Source organism: Astyanax mexicanus, chromosome 6, assembly GCF_023375975.1.
Source record: "Astyanax mexicanus isolate ESR-SI-001 chromosome 6, AstMex3_surface, whole genome shotgun sequence".
NCBI lineage: Eukaryota > Metazoa > Chordata > Actinopteri > Characiformes > Acestrorhamphidae > Astyanax > Astyanax mexicanus.
Genome location: NC_064413.1, coordinates 49,979,320 through 50,005,799, shown reverse-complemented (window position 1 = coordinate 50,005,799; position 26,480 = coordinate 49,979,320). Strand labels below are relative to the sequence as shown.

The window sequence follows — 26,480 nt, the reverse complement described above, 5'->3', positions numbered from 1 at the left end:
TTTTAGGTAATTTTGAAGTATTTCTATTGGTTCGTTCATTAGAAAAATTTGTCACAGTGTAAGGGACAGCTTGTCTGTTTAAATTAGGTAGTTAACTAGAAATTGACGATGCTTGTTTTTTATTGGACAGCGACGATATGTTGATACGTAACTTTACATTAAATTGTAAAGTGAAATAAAGGCCTGGTGTGACCTAAACACCATAGATATTTATCAAAATTGGTTAAAGTGCACTAAATAAAATAAAACTCAAATGAAGTGATCCGTCCACCCGTTCTCAGGGCTGCTCCCGGGTCACGCCAAAGGACAGCAGACCATGATGGTTTCTCCTGTCAAATTTATATTGACAAACTGGCCTTTAATTAGTGCTGTTTTCTGCAGCGCAGCCATAACCTTCAGCATATGGACCGGCGCAGATTTACAGCACATCGACAGGGCAGATTTAGCCGGGCAGGGGAAGGAAGTCGGGGTGAGCTAACGGGACTTAAATACGTCTGAGGTAAGTCTCTATAAAGAGGCTGGAATTACTGCGGCTCCGCCATGTTCGGGTCTGCCTCCATCTCGACTAGTGTGTGTTTGAGTTAAGAGCCAAGCCCTATCTCTGTCTAAGACTTTCTGTCACATAAAAAAAGAGAAAGAAAAACGGGTGATGAGCCAAGACGTAATTACGGCTGGATTAAAGGGTGATGGTAGACGAGGGAAAGCAACATCCAAATTATTTTTTTAACAGACAGATAGACAGACTGACAGAGAAAGAGAGAGAGAGAGAGAGAGAGAGAGCGAAAGAAAAAGAGAAAGAGAGAGAGAGGAACTGTTGTTCTTTGGACGATATTTTGCTAAAAATTGGTGCGATACATGATGATATTGATGTTTATATGTTTTAGAACTGAATTTTTGGTTACAATTTAGAAAAAGGCATCAAAAAAGTATGGTTTAGGTATCGGTACCCAATTCAAAAGTATTATATCTGTACCCAGCCCTACTTCTAACAATGCTAAGTTGCTCAAGTCATCTCAAATAGGCTTGTTATTTGGTTTCTGATGCTGCGTGACTCTATAAAATGAACCACAGCACTAAAAAAAAAAAATCCAGACTTTTAGGCTTTGTTCACATTACAAGCCACATTGCTCAAATCCAATTTCTTGCTCAGATCAGATTTGGCTATCTTGCAATTCACATTCACAAATATAAGAGTCTTGTATCTGTGTGTAATGTGAACAAATCTGTTCATCTGTTCAAATCTAAAGTTCATGCTCAGGTCAAGGAGGAGAAAAAAGGCCAGGCGGTTTGCTTTTGCTGTTTTTTTGCAGCTATAGCTGCACAGCTGCACCAAGAGAGATGTGTGGGTACGAGAAAGAAGCCCGTAGCGCATATGTTTTACCCTTTTAGACTTGAATTATCTCCAGTGAAGGAAAATAAAAATGTAAGCATGCTGTTTTCTGTTTGTAAAGCACAGAAAAAAGACTAATTCTCTACTATAAAATCTATATATCAAATAAATCCAATGAACTAAAATATTTTTTCTTCGTTTATTTTTATTGCATTGGAAGCCTGTGTGTAATATTTCGTGTTAAATTTTGATTTTTATTTGATTTTATTGAATAAATCATCCCTAAACAGTAGAAAAACCAAAAAAACTAAAAAAGTGTTCTAAATCACATTAAATTTGTAAAAAAATAGTTACTGTTACTTTGCCTCAATTGCTCCAGTACTACTATTTTTTCAGTGTTTTTGCAATGGGTGGGGCCAAGCTACTGTTTCATTTGTTTATAATTTGTTTATCATTTGTTTGGTTCATGGTCTATTCTGAAGAACAACAGCTCTTAAACAGTGTTAATAGTGTCATGTGCAACACAACATTTAAAAATAAAGAAAATACATGATGTCTACTGACAAGAATGCAGGGTCTGAAAGGGTTAAGATTAGAGTTGCACCAAAATGTTTTTTGTTTTTTTGGGGGGCCAAAACTAAAGAAAAACAAAGTTAAACATTTGGTCAAAGACCAAATACTGGCCAATTAGGAGGAGCAGTAGATCTAACTAACCCATCAGCTGCAACTGCATAAGTGCATAGGTCATCCTCTTAATGCCAGCACCATTGGCAGACGGCTGCATGACGCAGAAATACATACTCAAAGTCCACTGCCCCTAACACCATCACATCATTGTCGCCAAAGACTGCAATGGTGTCAAGCCAGACTGTCATGGATTGACTCATCCACACACTGCTTTCCGCTCAAGTGTTTGCCGTGTCTTGAGTACACAGATTCTATGCGTCCTATTGGACTAGCTATCAACATTTTATTGACGGATTCGTCGCAAACCCGACTTTTAACTCAACAATAAACAGAATAAAATAACATTACTGTTCCCTCAGCACAGGTCAGTATCCTCTGCTGAGACGCAAAAAAAGCACTGTCCTGTTAAGATACGAACGCGCCAAAGTCAGAGCTCACCTGCCTCTTAAAGGGAATGATGACTGGCACACTGATATTGGCACACTGGTTTATTTCATGTTAAGACCAAAACACAACCATGATTAATTAAGATAATTCGTTCACGCCTTTTGCACATTTTATGCCATGTAAGGTGTATTTTTGGACCCTCACAATTTAGCTGCACTACGAGTTATTGACTGATGCGCAACAGATCGCTAAAATAGGGCCCATAGTGTGCAAAAAAGAGATTGAAACAGAGCTGGAAAGACAATGACAGGCAGAAGCAGTTTCAGATCGTGTGTGATCAGGCTGCTGGACGCTGATCCTCAGTAAGCTGACATGTACTGTACACATCATCATCATGCTGATTTTCTACTCTAGAAGCCAGAACCGTAAAACTCAAAGCAGGGAATCCTCCAGCCAATCCAGCCACGTCCAGCTCTCCTGACAGATGGCCTGCAGATGCATCTCTTTTCAGGATCTGCCTGCAGTTAAGATCGCTAATGCTGTAGGTAATCCTGGATTACGGCTCGCATCAATTACAGATAAACATGGCCGCGGTACGGGCTGGATTATTATGATGTTGTGGGGTTAACCGAGGTCAACAGGCTAACACGGAAATTGGGAAGCTCCCAGTGTTTAGAAAGGGAACAGAAGACATAAACCAGACAGCTGTCTTCGCTCTCCAGTAATAACTTACTGCTGCTTCCTTCTTAACAGCCTCGCTTACATTTACGGTGCCCTGAGTGAACAAACATTTACAAGCCGGTAAAAGAGCAGCTGCCCCTGGGGAGAGGCTACTGAGACTGGAAACAAGCCTGTGCTGAGATCTGCATCCATTTAAAGCTATATTTCAATAGAAAACATGTTTAAAATGTTGGCATTGGCAAAAGGCATGGGACAGCAGTATCAGATAGGTATAGTACTGGTAAATAGTAATGATTTTAAAGTGTTATCTTAGGGGCATGTTCTCGGCATGTTCTCCTCCACCAGTCTTACACACTGCTTTTGGATAACTTTATGTTCAGCTTGGTTTGATGGCTTGTGATCATCCATCTTTCTCTTGATTATATTTCGGAGGTTTTCAATTTAAAAAATTATAGAAACTCATCATTTTTAAGTGGTCTCTTATTTTTTTTCCAGAGCTGAATGGCTGATGGAGAACATTAGAGATAAGTAGAAGATTGTGAAACTCTTCATCTGAACTGTTCTAAACTTTTCCTGTGAATTCATGAGGACCAGCTTCCCTGGTAAAGGAAGTGTGGCGGTTCATCCTTTGGCCAACAATGATTCATCATTAAGATCCAGCAGTACAGACAGATGTTTGAGGGTTAGGAGAAGATGACTCAACACTGCAGAGGGTTTGTTTAAGCTATCATGGAAACACTGCAGACTGGCATTGAGGAATGAGAGCGAAGTTAACCCTTTGAACTCTAGGCTGTTTTGGTGTGTTTTTTCTTTGCTTTTGTCAGCTCCTCTTTCAGGTCTTATAACACAGTAATTATATCCGACAGTCACATGCCCTGATCTCTTTTACTCCAGAAGACATACGGCTGCTCAAAAATATAATCATTTAAAATGTAAAAGGAAGCAGAATTGTTCTATTTTCCTGGAACTGATCATGATTTGGTCAAAATTTTACCAAGCGCCTGTTTTTTTGTTGTTTGTTTTTTTTTACTTATTTTTGAATGTATAGACTTTAAATATATTCACACCTAAGATATCTTTTCAAAAATGGTTAGACTAGAGTGTTTATGAGTTGAAAGCATAAGAATATTGATGATAGTTCATTACATGGTTTATTAATTATTACTTTGACCAAATACATGGAGAAACAGCATCAGGCGGAATTATTTTTCTTGATAATCAATAATCACACCTCTAGGATACATGTAGATACTAAAAACCTGACACTCAGAGCAGCCTATGCCTTTCAGTATTTTAATCAGGACACACAAAGACAACTAAAATATATACAAAAATGTAAACTTTTTAGTCTAAATAAATACAAATATTTAGTGCAAAATGTGCAAGTAAAATAAAAACTATATAAAGTAGTGCGCACACCATACCTAGCTTTAGTTTGAGTAAAGCAGGTAGTTTCACACTTTTTCTGTGGACACTTTTGGGTCATTTACTGATATTATTTGGTTTGAAACATCATATAAATATGTTTGAAGCACTAAAGCTAAATAATATTGTTTGGGGAAGGAGATTTTTTCACTTTTTTAGGTGTTTTACTCCATGGGTTTCTTGTAGATTTATCTTTACTGCACTGGGATGTGATCACTATTTTTAGAAAGAGTAAGTTCCGCCCTTTCTAACCATATATGGATTATGTTTATGTGTGAAGGGATTCCTGAGTAATTAAGCTGAGAACACAAGGTGCGATTTTGGATGGAAAATCCGTCCGTAGGGTTCTAAGAGTTAAGGTGGTCTAGGGGTTGGAGATTACTTTATCGTCCAGACATCCTACCCCGCTGTTTTCCTGGGCTGCTATTGCGTCTGACAAGAGACCTAATCTTGCGTTCTTGGCTCTCGTCCTCAAGTAAAAACTATCAGCTTGTTTCTTTGGAAGCTTGAAGGTCGTCACCTCCTTCAGAGCCTGTCAAAACCGCACAGCCCCAGATTCAGCAGGGGAGGTTTACACAGGGTTGAATGTATAAATCTTCAGTAATATCAGGGAGACTGTTAGGATTGTTCTGGAATAGGATTCGTGTAGGAAATGGGTCAGTAGTCTGTGGTTCACACCCACAATGTGTTCTTTGACCTCAGGAGAAAGGAAGCCACTTACTTTGGTGTTTATGTTGCCATGGATGACCACGGGAAGGCTGTCGTACACAGTGTTCCTGACCCGAACTCGATCAGTGGCGAACTTGAGCAAGACTTCATCTGCAAGAAAGTTTGACTTGAAACAGTGACTTGGAAGCAGTGGAACAGTACTTTGGATGTCAAGATTCTTCAAATGTAGTCCTGAAGATCCACTAAACCATAAACCATTTTTTCCACTAATAGCTGAATTGTGTTCCTTTAAAGAGATTAAGCAGCAGCTCAGCCAATCAGCTCTTCCTCCTGCCCCACCTCTAAACCTATACATCACCCATCCCAAACTACCCCTTTAAAAGTGCCCCTTTTTAAAACACCCACAACAAGTCTAGATTTGATTTTTGTGCAACTCTGAATTTTGACTGACATCAGAGTTGCAAAGTAAAGCAGTGTTGTTTAAAAGTTAGTGAACCCTTTCATTAGATATGATCCTTTATTTACTGATCAAAATCAAACTTTGCATAGATTAATGAATGGGCAAGTTCTGTACATCGGCTTGGAGGATTTTTAGTTGTTTCCTTTGTAACAAATAGTTTATAGGTTAAGAATAAGACTTTTCTTAGGCTTTTGGCACTTTTTGGTAAAACACTACTACAAGGAACTCCACTGTCTGTATTTACCAACAACAGTTTAGGCATTTTTAGCCATTTTCTTGCCTTTACTCACCCACTGCTCCATTTAGATTCTGGAAAATCTGGCATTTGTGGTCCAGTGTCATGTTGAGGCTCTCCTAAAACACACACATATGGACAAAAGATGAAGCCAGAGCTCGAACCGAGTGACCACGTGACCCCTGTCCTCAGTCCACCGGCAGTGCAGTGTATTTTTAACCTGTTTGTTTGTTTTCTGAGGGTGCGATGTGTTTTCGTGCATTTTATAACGACATGTGGTCACGTTACAAGCTTGGGTTACAGTTACAGCTCTCGCAGTAGCTGCAGTAGCTGTGCACTCACCCGCTGCACGGGGTCCAAGTAGGTCTTGGTGTAGAAGAGCTGGTCGTCGTCGTTGTCGTGCAGGTTCCACTGCTTCACCAGCCTGTTTATGTTCGGGGCGTAGCCGATGAATCCTGCAAACAACATCACAGCCTCTTTATGGCTCATGCTTCATAAAGGAACGTTTAGGATTTTTAAAAGGGACGCATGAAGAGCTGGAATTACGGAGCGGCCAGACTCGCGGCTCCTATATGTCAATTATGGCAGCTGTGGAAATGCCTCAGTCTCAGGGCAAACCCTGGCTGGAGCCCAAAAGCCTCTGCAAAGTGTGATTTCTCACAGACAGGCCTGATAAAAAGAGATAAAAAGTGCTGGAATTCACCGCAAGCAGCGTGGAGCCAGAATGGGAATGGAGTCCCAAGATCTGCTTAGGTCCTAGTTCTTGTATAGTTATTCGTTACGCCATCTTGAATTTTGTATCTGAAAGGGTAATTATATAGACTGTAACTCTGTGACCAGTAGTAAACCAGGATAGCAGTATGTACCATCTATTTCTTTTACACTATATGGCGCACTTAAAATCTTGCATTTTCCCAAAAATCGACAATGCACCTTATGTAAGAATTTTTCCAGTCAGGTTATAAGGAGCAGTAAAGCCACTCCACTGAAGTACAGTGTTATACAGAAGATTGATTGAAGTTTCTCCAGCACCAAGGCTGGAGCAGTATTAGCACTAGCCACTAACGTTCAGATGTGAGTATATCAGACTGTAGTGGCATTTACTAGCGCCAAGTGTTGCTAAACACGCTAAAATACTGGTAATTTAAACTCACTGTATGTAAACGGAAGTGCTTTACTCACCCAAATAAACAGTTTTCAGGAGAGAAATCTGTGTAGATTAACATCCACTGTTTACAGTGGTGAGACCTGCTGAATTAGAAGGGAAACATGGCAATACCCTTGTTCCTTCCTACTGGTGCTTATATATGAAAATAGACCAGAAAATAGACATTAATTTAGAGTATGCCTTATAATATGGTGCGCCTTATAGTCTGTTAAATACGGTAACTTGCTTATGAAGTGTTACCTTCAGTTTAAGTCTCCAGCACAGAGGCTGGAGCAGTATTAGCATTAGCCGCTAACCGCAGCACTAAGCGCTTGCTCTTTCACTGTTCAGATGTGAGTATATCAGACTGTGTAGTCTGTGTGTTTACCGTGATAAAACAAGCAACATTGGACGAATAGCTAGCTAATAGTACCCTGGGTTACCAGAACACTCGTGGTTCCTCAGTGTAGCTCTGTCGGGTAGCATTTACTAGAGCTAAGTGCTGCTAACTATGCTAAAATACTGGATATACCCAAATAAACATTTAGGAGAGAAATCTGTGTAGAGTAACATCTAGTGCTCAATTTTGACTTTGAAAGTCAAATTACAGCTTTGTTAAGTTAGCCCTAAATTAGAAGGGAAACATGGCGACACCCTTGTTCCTTACTATTGGTGCTTAAAATTTGCCTTATGTATGAAAATAGAGCATAAAATAAACATTAATTAATAGTGCACCTTATAGTCCATTAAATACGGTAACTTCATAATAAAGTGTTTTCTCAACGAGACATGTATAAGTTGTGAGGTTCTATTATGTGAGGAAATTGAATTAAGGTTCAAGCAAGTCATGTGGGCTTTTAACGCTCTTCAGTCCACAGAGTCAAGTATGTACTGGGAATACATCACCGGCATCAAGGCATTACCATCTAGACTGGCTAGACTCTGGAATAAATTATATATCGACATTCAATGCAGGAAACCATATGTACATATCTCATATGTCAGTGCTGTGTAAGTTACTGTAGCTTCCACAGGATATGGCAAAAGTCATGGGACATGTTACTAGTTCCTGTCTCATGACATTATCATCATGACATGTCAATGTTTTCAACCACCTGAAATCCCCAACATAAAAAAGTTTCACATGTAATATCGAAGAAGGTGGAAGATCAGAAAATATGGACATTTATTGGAGTATATTTAGTCTTATAATATCCTGTTCCAACCTCCCCATCCTTCTCAAACTATCCTAAAATAGTCTCTCAGGCACCACATGGCACATTCATAACCATTTCAAACAATTTAATCATTTCCTGTGAGTCAAGATTTCAGAGCATTAAACTCTCAGACGCCTCGTTCCTATCTCCACCACTGGGAACAATTCGGACTCGCGTTTCACTTAAAAAAAAAACACTCTGACAGACTTTATTTACAACTTACCATTTAATTATGCAGAATTTCTGAGACTGGTGGAAATTCCCTTGAAGTCTGAGTAGGAAAGTACATGATTTAAATTGGAACGGTCTCAAAAACTAGTGCAGTTATAATCAGAACCACTCTGATATAAGAAAAATAAAGGGTCATATCGTACACCCTTCATCCACCAGGCAGTCAGGCTCCTCCACACACAGAGCCTCCACTACCAGACTCTGCAACAGCTTCATCCACCAGGCAGTCAGACTCCTCAACACACAAAGCCCCCACTACCAGACTCTGCAACAGCTTCATCCACCAGGCAGTCAGACTCCTCAACACACAGAGCCTCCATTACCGGACTCTGCAACAGCTTCATCCACCAGGCAGTCAGATTTCTCAACACACAGAGCCTCTACTACCAGACTCTGCAACAGCTTCATCCACCAGGCAGTCAGACTCCTCAACACACAGAGCCTCTACTACCAGACTCTGCAACAGCTTCATCCACCAGCCAGTTAGACTCCTCAACACACAGAGCCTCCACTACCAGACTCTGTAACAGCTTCATCCACCAGCCAGTTAGACTTCTCAACACACAGAGCCTCCACTACCAGACTCTGCAACAGTTTCATCCACCAGGCACTCAGACTCCTCAATACACAGAGCCTCCACTACCAGACTCTGCAACAGCTTCATCAACCAGGCAGTCAGACTCCTCAACACACAGAGCCAGAGCTGAACCCCACCCCACCCACCACACACCCAACACACCCACACAGAACTGAACTCTCAACCTCAGTAACTGCTGTAATTATATATGTTATATATGTTACATTATGTTAAACATCTCTGCACCTTATCCTCACTATACACATTATTACACCATGCACTGTCCTGTATTTTAAATTGTCTTGTCTTTTTTATTTATTGTATTTATTGTAGTGTTATAATTTTATGTCGCACTGTCGTCACTCCTGCACTTTATGTTGTCTATTGTTTGTTGTCCTATGTTGCACCATGGTTCCGGAGAAGCGTAATTTCACTACACTGTGTACCTGTACTCAGATGTAATGACAATAAAAGCCTCTTGGCTCTTGAATTGACTTGAGATGCACCAAGAATTGGAACTAAGCATTTCCTATCAAGAATTAATGCTTACATAAAGCCAGTTTTCACAATATCCTAAGCAGAGCTTGGTACAGGATGGTGAAGAAAGTTTTTGGTATCTCCTGTCCCTACTCTGCTCTGTCTCCATAGTGACTAACATGCCTTTCCCCTCTCTGGGTTTTCCTGAAGAACACTGACCGCAGCTGAAAATTGCAGGGTTTGGCTATGTTGTTGGTCGCTGTGCAGTTTAGGATCCATCATTACGATGGCCTCATCCCCTGTACACACAAGCTGAAGGACGTGAAAACTGGAACCAAGACAGAAAAAGGAAAGAGAAAAATGCAGTCCTGGACCCTCGCTTAGGCCGTTTATGGGAATCGATATGTACTTTTTAATGGTCCATTCAAGTCCGTTTCAGAAATAGACTTTTGGAAGTATTAGTAGGCATTACCGAAGTTTAGGTAAGCTGCTAAATACACAGAGCCATAATTCAGACAGACGTGCCCTTTAATCTACATAAACACACGGATTCAACAATATTCATATTTCATTCTGGAACGGAGGAAGATAGAGTGGAGCCATGCATATTCAGAGAAGACATAAACATGGGTAAACTGAAGTTTTTCCCTGTGAGAAATGTCTGCTGAGATCAGTCAGTTGGAGGCATGCTCATGCTGGATGATATATTGATTTAGGCAATCTCATACACCATAATAATAATTCACAATAATTCACATAATTCCCTGCAGTTTTAACTTTTATATAAGCACACATTATTCCTCAATACATTTTAACAATGCAGAGAAGACAGATTTGTTACATTGGAACATGATTAAACCCTTAGACCATTAAAAAAAAAGGGTTTTCATAACACAAATTAACCAATGATTTAATCTCCGAATCTACCCACCACCATTATCCCCCCAATACCATTCCCCCAGTCAAACCCTGGGTTGGCAGGTATAGCCATGGCAACGTTCCAGCTTCAAACTTTAAAACGGGTCAAACTGACACTGAACATGACAGGAGTTTTGAAACTATTGCTAATCTTTGAAATAGACACGATTACTATAACAAATGTTATGTACAGTATGGTCAGTGTACTTTAGGCACTGATGATATATTGTATATTCTTATTAAATTACATTTTTAATATAATAAGAACATTTATCACGATACGATGAAACACCACCATATTTCCCACGTCTAGTTTCAACCAAACTCTAAAGACTCCAAAGTTTAAAGGTCCAGATTGAACATGGTAAGTGTGAAACACTCTTATAAGTATATCAATCTACATGTTTCCTCTCTTAACAGGATAGACCTTACACACTGTAACCGTAAGGTCATTAAAACACAATAATGTCCTTCCTGGGTAACACTTTACATGGATGGTCCATTTTATGGCCATGTTGATGCTCAACTGACATTTAACTAACACTGAATTAAATGTCTATTAAATGTAACTTAACCCTATGTTGAATGTAAATGATTCAAAATAGAATATATCCCTACACCTAACCCTAACCTTAACCCTTAATCAACCATAGAATCGAACCCTACACCTAACCCTAACCTTAACCCTTAATCAACCATAGAATCGAACCCTACACCTAACCCTAACCTTAACCCTTAATCAACCAGAAAATCTAACCCTACACCTAACCCTAACCTTAACCCTTAATTAACCAGAAAATCTAACCATACACTTAACCCTTACCCTAAACTTTAAATCTAACCCTACACCCAATCCTAAAATGTTAAGATTAGAGTTTGGGTTAGAGTTGGATGTAGGGTTACATTCGATAGAGAATCATTTACTTTCAGCTTTCAGTTCAATTGCATTTAATAGACACGCAGTTAAATATTAGTTGAATGTTAGTTGAGTGTCAGTTGAGCATCAACAAGGCCGTCAAATGGACCATCCAAGTAAAGTGTTACCCCGTACTGTACTGAAAATATGCTTTAATAAGTATATAGATTATATCATTAGTGCCTAAAGTACACTGACCCAACTGTACATTTTTAAAATAGCACACAACCAACCCTGAACAGCGACGAGTCCAGCGTATCGAACAGGAAGCTCAAAACAAATAAAAGCCCTCGCCCTAAATCCACAGATTTGTGATTTGTCCAGGAGATGGATCCACGGTGGATCCACGGACGGCTGCGCAAGACTCGCAGACCGCCGCATTCTAAGCAGTAATTCCACTTTTCAAAATAGCAGACAGGATAAAAACATGGTGATTTCAGAGCAGCAAAGACCACAGACTGATGAGTATGGAGGGCTCGGAGGAACTGTTCCTTTAGTGAACTCTTCGAGATCCGAGTTAGACAAAAGCTTGCTGCTGTTCTATAATAATTAGACCTATTTCTCACTTACATTTACATTTACAGCATCTAGAGTGACTCACAAGGTTATTCCTATTACAGAAGTGGGCCAGTGAAGTGTTAGGAGTCTTGCCCAAGGACTCTTATTGGTGTAGCACAGCATTCAGTAACCCAGATTGGGAATTGAACCCAACATTGTCTCCCACATGATGTGGTAGCTCACTGGCACGCAGTGGTGTTATCCACTGCGCCGCACCAACCACTTGTTGCTCACAGAAATAATGTGGACTCTATAACCTACGCTCTTCTGTTTCTCTGTATACTTTCTTATTATCCTCTGTCCTCCCTGTTCTTCAATGCTCAGGACCACGCGAGAGATTATGTGATTAGCATTAGCATAGCATTATGAGTGGATCAGATACGGCAGTTCTGCTGGAGCTTTTTAAACACCTCAGTTTCAATGTAGCACTAGGAAAATAAAAAAATGAAATTACATTTATATATAGCACCATTTATATAGCACATAGGACGCTGTACACTCACGTTTTACACTCAATGTAATCGGGAGATTGCTGGTTCGATTCCCGGTCATGCAGCTTGCCGAAAGCTGCCGGAGCCCTGAGAGAGCACAATTGGTCTTGTTCTCTTTTTGAGTGGGTAGATGGCGCTCTCTTCCCCTTATCACTCCTAGGGTGATGTGGATCAGCACAAGGCTGCGCCTGTGAGCTGATGTATGAGAACTGAGTCGCTGCTTTCCTCCGAGCGTTAGCGCTGTGATGATGCTCCTCGGCAATGCTGCATCAGCAGCAGTTTAAAAAGAGGTGGAGTCTGACTTTACATGTATTGGAGGAGTTATGTGCTAGTCTTCACCCTCCTGGTGTTGGGGCATCACTAGTGTTTCGGGATATAGAGCTGAGCAACAGCAAAATGTGTGGGATGACTGACCTAGCAAAATTGACAAAACCTTTCTCTGTCTACATCTTTTTTGCCTTTCTTTCTCACTTCATAGCACTTTTTTCCCCTCTCTCTTGCTCGTTTTCTCTTTCTTTGCCCCCTCTCACCTCTCTTTTTCGCTCCCTCACTCTCTCTCAAATGAATACTCTATTCACTCAGTGCCCTGACATGAATGCAGCAGTATGCCTGGTGTCCTTCAGGAAATTCCACGGGGAGACTGGCCACTGGCCAGCAGTTTACTGAGAAAACACTTTCCCAATCCTATTGTGCTCAAGAACGCAGATAATGAAACCCAAAGCAGCGTCCAGTACAGCCACCTCGCCTATATTATGTTATTCTGCCCAGCCCACCAGATCCACACAGCTGCGCCGGGGCATTCAGAGAGAAAATAGCCGCTGGCCGTGACCTTGTGGGCTGAGAGGTATTCCACTGATATGTTACATGACTAGAAACCTTAAAGCTTGACCTCCCACAGTGAAAAGTGTGTGTGTACGAGGGCGTGAGTGAAAAAGAAAGAGAGAGAGAGAGAGCACACTCGGTCTCGCACGGCCAAATAAAACAGGCGTGACGGAAGACGCTATAAATCATTTCTGTGAAGGCCGGCACTGACTGAGCCACTAACAGTTAATGATGGAGGAACATCATGGAGATGTTTTGCTATAAGCAGCGTCTCTGTGGGGAGAATCCATCAGCTAAAACAAAGAGCTTTATTCTGCCCACATGGCACAAGAATTCACGAACACCACTAGAGGCAAGAAAACTCTACAAAAACTCCTAATTCCCATCTCCCATGATCCCCCAGTGTCTAAGCCAAACCGATGCCCACCTCCAGAGTTGAGGAAGCGCTTCCCGCTGCGGACGTAGGGGTACTTCTCTGCCAAGCGTGAATCCGGCCAAATCACACCCTCAGCAGCAAACATCAGCTTATGATTGGCTTGCTGGAACTTCCTCAGAATCTCATCTGGTCCTCCAGCGAAGATAAGGTCATAGCTGTTGAGAAAAAGACAAAGAAAAATGGATGAGTCACGTTAAGTCATCTTCATTTCTGTAGCACATTTGAAAGACAATGAGTTCAAACCAAAGTGCTGTACAATAAGATCAAGTAAAACATATCTACATTAAAATAACACAAAAAAATCAACATGAAAGAAACAAAAAAAAAAATACTAGCAATAAAAATAACCATATTGTATATAAAAAGGTCCTAATGACAAGGAAAGTAGACAAGACAAAACAGACAACTAACAACATAATCCGCTTAGGAATCAAATGCCTAAAAGAATGGGTAGGTTTTTAAACTTCAAAAAAAAAAAACGTATATACATATCGTATATACGTAAAATACCTACTGTGGCTGATTCTGTCAAAATCGCAGAAGGGAGGCGAGTTTTATTTGACAAAGCAAAGAAACAATGAACCAAAACTAAACTCAAAACAAGATACATGAACAGACAGGACTACTAGAATAAACGTAAAAAAACAAAACAAAAAAAAAAAACAGAACAGAAAACCAAGAAACGAAGCAACTTAAACAGACGTTAAACATGTACAAGAACTTTAACTAAATATACACGTAAGAAACAGAAAACACCTGGGGATAGGTAACGAGGGGGTGGAGTTACAAAATTAACACAGGTGAAAACACTAGAAAAGACTGAGTCAGAGACACAGAAGGAACACATATGAGAGCCAGAAAAACACAGAGGCAGACAGGAGAGAACCTGAACAAGTAGAGAACATGAAAGATTCCTTTATAAAAAAAGTGGAAGACTGTTTTAAAAGTTTGAAGAAGCTACAGAAAAGACCATTCGATCATTTGGCATTTCTTCACAGTCCACAGGGAGAAAAAAACTGGTAAAAAAGTGAATCTACATGTTCAGTCCCCTGACTCCTCTCTTATTTACTTCATGTTTGTTCCCTGAAAATCTCATTGGTTGATGTGGTCCTAAAGTCACATGATGATGCTGGGGAAATTAACATACATCCACAGAGCAAAACTAATCTTTACGTTTTTTTATTTAAGCATTTTAAAATCTTTTTAAATATGCTTGTTTGGAAAAGTGAAAAAATATATAAACAATATACATACAGCATTGGAAACAAATAAGAGAACACTCAAAAAAAGAGATGAGTTTCTTTGATTTTACCAAATTGAAAACCTCTGGAATATAATCAAGAGGAAGATGGATGATCACAAACCATCAAACCAAACTGAACTGCTTAAATTTTTACACCAGGAGTGCAGGCATAAAGTTATCCAAAAGCAGTGTGTAAGACTGGTGGAGGAGAACATGACGCCAAGATGCATAAAAACTGTGATTAAAAACCAGGGTTATTCCACCAAATATTGATTTCTGAACTCTCTTAAAACTTTATGAATATGAACTTGTTTTCTTTGCATTATTTAAGGTCTGAAAGCTCTGCTTCTTTTTTGTTATTTCAGTCATTTCTCATTTCTGCAAATAAATGCTCTAAATGACTATGTTTATTTGGAATTTGGGAGAAATGTTGTCCGTAGTTTATATATAAAAACAAGTGTTCATTTTACTCAAACATTTACCGATAAATTGATTCAGGAACTGAAGTGGTCTCTTTATTTTTTTTCCAGAGCTGTATATAAAATGTATATAAAAAAACTAATTAATTTCTGCATTGCACTACTTTACACTAACATTATTTAGCAGTCAGACTGCTTAAATCTAAGTAGGTATTGGTATCAGTGAGAACAAAACAAAAAATGTACTCATACATTGAAGTATGAATATTGAAAAAAAATGATTTTGATGCATAGCACTAATTTTTACTGTACTTTTTGAAGTGTTGTATTGTCCTTTACTTCCTTATTTACAGTAATTTCATTGTGTGTACTCTACTTTGTTCGGTCTTGCTGCAGTGACTTCTTCACTTACTTCCAAACTTACATTTCCGCTGGACTTCCACCTGTGTTCTGCCCAAAGATCAGATAAATGATCAGATCTGGGAGATGAGAGGTGAGGGTTAAGTGCTTGTGTTTTGCTAAGTGTTAAAGGATCACGTTTCAGGCACTATTACCGTCCATGGTCAGATGTTCCACCATATTTGTCCAAGGAGGAAGCGAACTATGGTTCAGGAGGCAAAAACCTCTACACATCTGGCTTGCACCTGTCCACACAAGCGCACCGCATCTTTCCCTGAGTCATGCCTAAACATTCAGCCCAAGAAAACACGACAGAAGCTCAGGAGGTTGGAGATAATCAACTCCCAGTTTCCAGAAACCTTGGCCCTGAAGATTGATACCGCTTACCAGAAACAGACACCCAATTGTCTCCAAATTGCTTCAGATTTGGCAGATTAATGGGAGGCATGTTTAATGCTGTGTGTATTATGTACTGTAATCTTTATGAAATATCTTCTAATGATGCACTGAAGCCTGGCTGGCTTGGGTAAAAGTTGCTATTATGAACTTTCCTCTGAACTCTTAAGCCCTCAAATAGACCTGGAATTTAATTCAACTCCATATCAGCCAGTGCGTTCATAATTAGCAGTCTCTAAACTTCAGAGGCATCTATAATAAGTAACTATAACTTTCCACGGATAAAGGAAAGGTGTTCCTACACTCCAAACCCAGCTAAACAAAAACAACGCCAGCTGTATGAAGGTGGGTATGAGGAGAGCTGAAAACACTGGCTCTATTCTGCACTGTGATCATGATAATTAACGTCGCTCTCTATTACACCAGGCTAGACCTGCGCGGCTAAACCCGACATCACTATGTGCTCATTATGAAAGGACACGCCATAATTTAACTTGAGTAATGGCTATAAAAGAAAAGCCTGTTTATCCCAACTGATTAAGTTAAGCAAGCAAAAACACCGACATTTAAAGCTTTCAAAGAAACCGTTTTAGAGCAAAGCTGAGTCTCTAAGCCTCTATTAAAGCAGACTTTTATTTATTCGATTTTTTTTTTAACAACCTAGTTTGACTCTGTGGCGAAATAACAGGGTTATAAATACTGTAGACTCGTAAAACCGCATTTGAGTATTCGTCACCCAAACTAGAGTTTAACAGTCTGCGTGTTTGTTCTGAACAGTTCGCCCAACCACCTATATCATGATTAATTGAACATTTTATCATGATTATGATTAATGAATAATTAAAACTTTTAATGAACAGCAGACACTGCTCATGTTGCTCACATGTGGTCCCTATTTTAGCAATATACAGTATAGCCAGCCGAGCCGTCAAACATGCACCGTTTAGCTTGTTTTAGGGTGTGTCAGTGTGTCTTCGCTATCGTGACGACAGGAAAAGTACACCATGCGTGGCTAGAAATGCACAGAATGCATGTACTAATCTAATTATTAATTATGAATGTGTTTTTGGCGTAGTAGTTTGTCACTTGCCATTCCCTTTAAAAGCCAGATGCACTCCTAATTTTTGAAGATGTGCATGTGTTGACAATTTACTGGCAAGATACCAATGAACGTCTGACTGTTGATGTCTTTCTCGTTTGGTTTTAGTCAGTGGCAATTACAGTACCTGTGTTTTCTGTTGCCAAGATAGCAATACGCCAGAAACTTTCCTGAATACACCTCATTTCAGACCACCACGCTCATTGGATTTGGTTTATTCACAAGCACCATTGCTTTTTAAAGGCCACAGGTGGAAGGAGCAAAAATAGACTGTTGATGTGGTGTAAGATAGCAATGAGCATCGTGATATGCTGTGCAGGATAGGGCTGATTTTTTTTTTTTCAAATAACAAAATAAATAGAACAAAACCAAACAAAATGAAACATTTGGCCAAAGGGAGTGTACCAAACACATTTTTGTCAGTTTTTTTTTTTTTTTTTTTTTACTATTGCATGAATTAAACAACCTAAATGATTTTTTTTCTCTGGTATATCAAAGAAGGAGTACAAAACTATTATTTATTTTTATTAAACACTAATCATTTTTAACACCCCAGCAGACACACCAGCATGCAATTTTTTTTGCCATTTTCTGATAAATAATTTTGGCTGCTCAATATATTTTTTGTGTCTCCCTAGAAATGCATTAACAAGATCAGGTAGGTTAGAAATTATAATTTTGCTTTTGGTTGATTTTCGATTATCCTCCAGACTTACATCAAAAAACAGCTTAAAATATTAAAAAAACACGTTCTTTGCCAGCTTTTAGTTTCAGATTTTTATGTGTGTGTATTGCTTTAACTCATTTAATAGGTTAAACTAGTGTTGTTTTTTGGACTGTTATTTTAGGGAGTATCAGTACATCAGCCGGATCAGGACTCCTCCTGCCAAACCAACTGAAAAGAAGTAGCCCTTTCAGAGCTGGGCGAGAAGAATCCACGTTCATTATAACATTTTTCTATAGTTAATTAAAAATAATACATTCCAGATTCCTGCCGAGCCCAGGAAGTCTTTGGCCGAGCCAGCACAATTTAGCAACATTAGGCCGAATCACAAATTAACACAGATCAAATCACAGGTTCCCAGGGCCTGGTGTATTCCACAGCCATCTGGTCCACATTCAAACAAAGAAAAGCGCTGACCCCCCCTTTCACCCTAAAAAAAACCTCTTAATAAGAATTAATGAAGGATGTAGACCAGGCCGTCTACTGTACAGTACATCTGCTGAGTGGAAATGTGATTCCTGGCACTGGAGACTTCAGTGTGGGAGCCTGAATAAATTCTCAGTGGGAGTCATTTCCGTTTTGGCCAGTATCACATTCTTAATATCTCCTTTAGATCATCTTTTTATCTTAAAAAAAAGCTAAAGTGGATTAAACTGAATATATTTTTTTTATAATAAGGGGAATTTACACTCCCATTATTATTAGTGATGCCCCAACTCACCAGGAGGGTGAAGAATACTACTAGCACATGCCTCCTCTAAAACGTGTGACCTGATGCAGCATTACTGAGTAGCATCACAGCGCACTCGGAGGAAAGTGCAGTGACTCGGTTCTGATACATCAGCTCACAGACGCAGCCTTGTGCTGATCCACATCACCCTTTGGAGTGATGAGTGTCACGTGGTCCCTGTCTGTTCTCATGTTTCTGTGTTTATTTATCTTTTCTGTGCCTGTCTTCTGCTTGTGCCTGTAAGTGTGTCTCCCACGTGACCCGTGTTCCTTAGTGTTTCTTGCCCTCACATGTGTTCATTTGTAACTCCACCCCTCAGTCCCAGGTGTTTCCTGTTTCCAGTGTGTGTGCTCCTCTATTTATAGGCCGTGTTCCCTTTCTCTCGTGTCGGTCCTTGTACTTTTTAGGTCTGATATGGTTGCGTCTCTGTTTCATATGTTCCCTGTGTTTCTTGTTTTCAGTTTAGTTTCAGTTGTTTATTTGTTTATTTTTGTCTTTTGTTTATTGTTCAATAAATATACTCGCATTTGCGTTCGATCTCCTCGCCATTCCTTGCTGCACCCTGACAATGAGGGGAAAGAGCACCCACCCAGAGAGAGCAAGACCAACTGTGCTCTCTCAAGGCTCTGGCAGCTGATAGCAAGCATCATGAACAGGATTCGAACTGGCGATCTTTTGATTCTTAGCATATTGTTAACTAAATTTTAGGAAAAATTAGTAAAAAAGGCAAACCGTTTTTATGTCTGTCTTGTTTTAGTTTATCTTTTTCAAACAAGATGCTAGGGAGCTGGAGATCTTTCTCATTCAATCATTCAATCAGTTGAATCAGATGAGGTGGATTAGCATTGAATCTCAGGGCTGTGAGAAAGTAAGGGTTGGAAGCTACTTATCTATAGTTAAAGTCAAAAGTTCTGACATCTTTTCTCATTCAATGTGTTTTCTTTCTTTTTATGATGTTTTAACATTGTAAATTTAATATTGGAGACTATAATAAAGCTATACAGTAACACATGCAGAATTATTCAGGTATATACTTTAGATTCTTCTAAATAGCACATTTAGTTTTGAGGACAGATCTACACACTCTTGGGCCTCTTTTCCACCAAAAGAACTCTGGATTCTTGAACCAGTTTCATTCAGGCTTATAAGAACCGTGGTGCTTTTCAGCAAACCAGCAAACCAGTCCACGTTTCCACCCGTTTTAATGGAACCATCAAAACGTCACATTATACGTCATCAACAGAACCTAGTATTCTTCGTTCCTGGTTCCAGAACCTACTTTTGTTGGTGGAAACGCAGCGAATCGATTCAAAATTAGGTTCAAGAACCAGAACAGTGCCAGTTCCATGTCAGTGTCTCCTTCAGGTAGAGTCACCTTCAGGTAGAGTCACCTGGAATAGTTTTCTCAGCGTCTTGAAGGAAGGAGTTCCTGGAGGTGCTGAACAATATCTGCTGCTTTTTCTTCACACTGTGAAGCTCCAGCTCATCCCAATTAAATCACCTCAAATCACCATCTCAGTTCATCAGGTTTAGATCAGGGGATTAATGTGAAGGACTAACACTTTTTTTTACTGTTTACTGCATAAATCTATATGTGTCCCCTAATCATTTTCATGTCTTAAATATTAATCTACAATGTAGAAAATAAATTAAATAAAGAAATAAAGAAAAGTATTGAATGAGAAGGTCACTGTCCCATACTTGTTCATACTGACAATTCTAGCCAGACACCGACAGTCATGATCATTACCATTACCACCCACTGCACTGTCCACTGTGGGTGGTAATATTAGCCTACTATGACACATTACTAATAAACACGTGACTGTTTTAACAAACAGATTCCACTACCAAAGTTAGTATTTCCTTATCAGTTTCTTACCTGTCCACAAAAAGGACCACCAAGTCCTCCTGCTCAGCCAGAGTCTCCATGGCCTCCTTGAGTAGTCTGACCTTTTGGCCTCCGCCAATGGTGCGTCCCACGTCCCCTCCCTTCCAGTCTTCACTCATCCCCAGCACCTGGCATGGAGGAAACCATGTGATTAGACTAGACAGTACCTTTTACTGAAATAAAATTAAGACAGTTTAAAATGGACACATAAAAAATAAGCATTTACTTATTAACAATAACAATAAGGACATGAGTATCTGACTTTAAGGAATATAAAGAATAAATATAGGAAAGAAGTAGAAGTATTCAACACATTACTACACAAGAGAGTCCTTTAGTATTTATTTATTTTTATTTAATTGCTGCACAAAATTATACTGTTGGCATGACATACCTGCCCAATATCCTTGATTTTACACCAATCCTGCATATATACTACTGGCCAAACATTTTAGAACACCCCTGTGTTTTTCACACCCATAAATTACAGATGACTTGTTTTAATCACTAAATTTGTTATACTTGTTCTATCACTATATTTCACTTTTTTTTTCTTCTTCACATTTTTCCCATTTTTCTCCAAATTTAGTCAATTTAGCCAATTGTCCTACCCTTTCAGCTGCAAAACAGCTGTATATCCCCCTATCTCTAGTGATACTGCAACACCAGGTGAAGACTAGCACATTCCTCCTCTGATACATGTGAAGTCAGACTCCACCTCTTTTTGAACTGCTGCTGATGCGGCATTACTGAGTAGAATTACAGCACAAACGCTTGGAGGAAAGCGCAGCGACTCGGTTCTGATACATCAGCTCACAGACGACTTGTGCTGATCGACTTCACCCTAGGAGTAATGAGATAAAGAGCACCATCTACCCACCCAGAGAGAGCAAGGCTAATCGTGCTCTCTCAGGGCTCTGGCAGCTGATGGCAAGCTGCATGACTGGGATTCGACCCAGTGATCTCCCGATCATAGTGGCAGCTTTTTAGACTGTTGGACCACTCGGCACCCCCTTTATACTAATATGAGGACACTGCATGAGAGTAAAAACTTAAATATTAGAAAATTAATTCTTACTTTCATAGTGTAGTTGAAGTACTTTGCTGACTGCATGAAGCGGAGGAAGCCATCGGTCTCTTGTGTGGCCACAGTGAGAACCAGCAGCTTTTCTGGAGAAAAAAAAAGAAGAGAAAAAGATTATTATTTTAGCCATTGTGAAATGTTTAAAATAGCGCACAGTGTAAAACATATCAGGTTCTGATGTTCTGGTATGTTGGGATATGTTGGGGTGGTGAGCATGCCTTCTGGTTAGTCTTGCCAAAATCCTTTCACAATCCTTTTAGGAGCCACTTTACCAAAATATATATGTTGTATTTTGCCTACAGTCTGAAATAGAGGGTATTGAGTTACTCCAAACCAAACTACAACCAAACCTCAAACCTCTACCTCTATGTCAACACTCTACCAGTATGAATTCAGAAATGATATTCCATTCGTTTCACTGATAAACTAAGAGAATTATCATGAGTACAGGTGATGAGAACATCCCATTTTCTGAAGGTATAATTAATTAACCCTGTCTATCGTTTCTAAATCGAGTCAGTGTTTGTGGAAGTGGTGAGGAAGAGGATCTGCAGATCGAGTTTCTCAGGCTGTCGCTATGTTTCCACTGGATAGACCAGAGACCAAAGGAAAGTCACAGCCGTGTGTAAAAACAAACCCCAGTCTGGGCCGACGAGAGCCCAGCAGATCCTAAGATCCTATCGTCAATCATCTCTCCGAGGCTGGAGAACAGTCCCTGAGAAATCTTACGCAAACTGAGCCAATTCACATCATCCGTTAATCATCACTAATGTCATTTTTACTATCTTTGGCCTTTTTAAGAAAATCTACGACTGTATTCGGTCTTAAAAATGGAAATAAATAAGAGTCATACTGTAAAACATTTCCTGAAAAGAAACACAACACACTACACAATCCAGCCACAGGCACATTTCAGCACAGCCCCCATCTGACATCATTAAAGAAACAGCCGAAAGGGTGGGTCTCAAAACACCACTGGCAAAAATCAACTCCAGCAGGAAATGGATGTAGGTGAAGATTTGTGCCGCGCTCCCATGCTCCGCTTTTCAGTCTCAACAGGATTCATGACTGAACGATGGCAGGAGGGACCGGATATCTCAGCTCATAACACGGCCATTAGAAAATTTAACTAATTTAGCAAATTCAGTACAGTAGCTCCGTGTGTAGTGACAAATAGAAAAGTGCTTTTTTAATGAAGGAAAAACTAAAAACATTAAAAACTAGGAAATTAAACACAGAGCACTTTCTTAACAAAGATAAAACAAATACTAAAACTAGGAAACTAAACAAATACTAAAAATACTAACACTAAGAAATTCAACACAGCACTTTCTTAATGAAGAAACAACAAATACTAAAAACACTAAAACTAGGAAATTAAACACAGAGCACTTTCTTAAAGATAAAACAAATACTACAAACACAAAAAATAGGAAACTAAACAAATACTAAAAATACTAAAACTAAGAAATTAAACACAGTACTTTCTTAACGAAGAAACAACAAATACTAAAAATACTAAAACTAGGAAACTAAACAAATACTATAATACTAAAACTAAGAAATTAAACACAGAGCACTTTCTTAACGAAGAAAAAACAAATACTAAAAATACTAAAACTAAGAAATTAAACACAGAGCACTTTCTTAATGAAGAAACAACAAATACTAAAAATACTAAAACTAAGAAATTAAAGAGAGCACTTTCTTCATGTAGAAACAATAAATACTAAAAATACTAAAACTAAGAAATTAAACAGAGCACTTTTTTAACAAAGAAAAAAACAAATACTAAAAATACTAAAGCTAAGAAATTAAACACAGAGCACTTTCTTAATGAAGAAAAAAACAAATACTAAAAATAATACAACTAAGAAATTAAACAGAGCACTTTCTTAACGAAGAAAAAAACAAATACTAAAAATACTAAAACTAAGAAATTAAACACAGAGCCCTTTCTTAATATAGAAACACCAAATACTAAAAATACTAAAACTATGAAATTAAACACAGAGCACTTTCTTATCGAAGAAAAACATCAGCACCTAAACCTCTGATCCTAGAATCCCCCTTGCTCATTAAAATAATAAAAATGTTAGGAATCATTCTAAATCCACAGAGTGGTAGATGTTCTGCACTGTCACTGGGTTTGATGAAGCTGCTCTAATCCCTTGGCTTTCGACAGTTTTAGTTGATTTTACAAAAGTGATAGACCAACTAGTGACCTTTTATGATGAATTTGTTAAAATACTCTAACGGCTTACTGTTTAGCTTCTCTTTTGGGTAAAATTGTTTAGAGAGGTAATTTAAGACTTCATGCAAATGAACACTTTCCTGTTCTTCTGCTGTTGCTACAGCCAAAGAAGTTGTGAGCATCCTTTAACCTAAACATCTGAAATAATATAAACAATATGATATTTAAACTTTTGACTTATTTCTGTGAAAAGTGCACTACACAACACTTGTACTTTTACTTTTAGTACTTGAGTAGAACATTTTAGGATAAAATACTTGCAATACTTAAGTACAAAGAACACTTCAACTTCTACTCAAGTCACTTTTTGACAGACTGATTTTACTTTTACTTTATAAATAAAAATGTCTGGGTTCTACAGATATGGCTGGGAACAGATATGGTTGAGAGGTGTTTAGATCAGCTTGTGGAACCCGTCTGACCTCTCCCTGACCCCCCTTTAGTTACTGGAGTCCTGCTGTCTGAAGTTCAGTCACTCCGGGGGTCTCTCACTCACACAGCTTTATGTTAACTGTGTTTATCAACCCCAACTGTGACAACACCCAGCTTTACACAGACCTGCTGCAGCAACAGGGGTGGGCTGGGGTTAGCAGCCTTGTAAACTTTGTAATATACGAAAGGATTTGGATTTAAAATAAGAGAGAAAGAAAGCAAGCAAGCAAGAAAGAACAATAATAAACAAATGATAACCCGAATAAACCTAATTTTCTGCAACATTTTACAAACTATACTGCAGTAAATGAAGTTAATCTAGGGCTAATTATGCTAATGCAACATTTTAAAAGATATATTTTTCCTTGCCTTACTGTACAGTATGTGTTTTAAGACTTTCACAATAATTACTACTAATTGTTATGACGTATCATACAATATATAACACCTACAGCACAGTTGAACCTGAGAGGAGCTGCAGAGGCAGAAATTACCACAATAAAAGCGTTTTTTTTTTATGGGTTAGAAATTTAAGCAATTAAATTACAGCTATTAAAGAAAAATAAATGGATTAGGGTTTGGTGACTCTTTAAGAATTAAAAGATTATCAACTAAATTATATTATATTACATCTGATATAAAAATATATTATATCTGGCATAAAATTGTCTTAAAATGATAATAATATTGTTTATCGCAATTATTTATGAAAAAATATGTATTCTCAACACAATAATTGTTATTGTGACAGGGCTGGAAGCAACTGATCATAATAATGATAAATACTACCAGTCTACCGTTCAACCAACATATGCTTCAGTTTTTCGTAATTTACCTGCAGTGAATAAATTCAAGCACATTCACTGTTATATGGTAAAATAAAAGGTGCAAGTCACCAATGTGTGAAGACTGAACATATTCATTAAATCACCTAAATTCAACATATTAATCTGTAAATAATCTAGTCTCCAAGAGACTGACTAGTGCAGACTAGAGTTTGGTCCAACGTTTGTGAGGTTGTTATATTGTGTAAACCACCTGAAATCAAGTTTATTTGAACCATATGAACTTTACACTGTAACATATTTCATATGATATGCATTTTTGTCTGTATGTAACTCTTTAAAGCTTTGTTTGTGTGCAGACTGTTCAAATTAGTTTGTATTAGCTGACTTCCAAAAGACCTAATGCTGCTGTGGGACTGGATTCTGTGGAATTGACCCCCTGATTTCTGTAGAGCTTCTAGGGAACAGGGTGTAGATTTCACAGGCGTATCCTGCAGGGAATATTCCGATGAAAAGTCAGCTAGCACCAGAGTCCCGTTTCCCCGTTTCCTCAGACGGAAAAGCCCAGAGCGCTGACTTCAGACATTCATTACCTCACACACTCTACTATAGCTAGGGTAACTCTATTCCCGTATTCCTGTATGTGTAGAAGCATGAGGAATGAGCCAGGGAATGCTGGATCCCAGTCAGACAGTGGAGGTGCGAGTCACGCTGGCTGGAGCTGGGCACCAACCCAAAGCCAGGTGTCTCGTCTTATTCTGATCTCTAGGAAAGCCTTGAAAAATCACAAACATCTGGAGAAGTCAGCCAGTCAGTCCAGCCGTGAACAGAACAGCTGTGTTCACTGTAACACGAGACATTTCCTTTCTGTCAGACCACATCGCGAAGGTAAGGTTGAACCTGGGACATGTTTTGGGTAAACCCGGGACGCTACCTCATCGTGAGAATATTTTAATAACGCTTTAATTCTGCGTCTCCAAATGGGAAATGCCATCATCTTAGCATTCAAGTGATTCCTTTACTTCCTTTTATATTATGTATGCTGTAGCTCTATATGGCTACACTGTAAACCCATACGTTGTTTAAACTCAAATCATTTAAGTCTGTTTTACATAAAATTGGATATTTCTAAACAATATTCAACTATTTTGAGTTAGTTGAACATTTGTGGGCACATATATACATTCAAACTGAGATCTCTGAGTTGAACCAACTGAGTTTAGTCTGTTGCCATTGACAGCTTCTTTTCCATTGGCTTCTGTCACAATCTATTTGCATACTGGGTGTGTCCAACAGTTTCTGACTAACACTCACCATCAGTGTGTAGTGATTCCCCCTGGGCTACCTTAGAAATAAATCA

The 26,480-nt window shown here is 38.9% G+C and overlaps 1 protein-coding gene across 4 annotated transcripts in view; it reads right to left on the bottom strand.

The window, feature by feature from the left end:
- Positions 1–26,480, bottom strand: part of plod2 (procollagen-lysine, 2-oxoglutarate 5-dioxygenase 2) — a 113,522-nt gene that overhangs the window by 45,814 nt on the left and 41,228 nt on the right. For all 4 annotated transcript variants that reach the window (XM_049480339.1, XM_049480338.1, XM_022673378.2 and 1 more), the window contains 6 exons: positions 21,644–21,735; positions 20,557–20,693; positions 13,656–13,819; positions 6,217–6,329; positions 5,930–5,993; positions 5,232–5,329 (listed from right to left, as the gene is read on the bottom strand). In XM_049480339.1, coding sequence (XP_049336296.1) covers positions 5,232–5,329; positions 5,930–5,993; positions 6,217–6,329; positions 13,656–13,819; positions 20,557–20,693; positions 21,644–21,735 — 668 coding nt within the window. The remainder of the gene's footprint in view (positions 1–5,231; positions 5,330–5,929; positions 5,994–6,216; positions 6,330–13,655; positions 13,820–20,556; positions 20,694–21,643; positions 21,736–26,480) is intronic.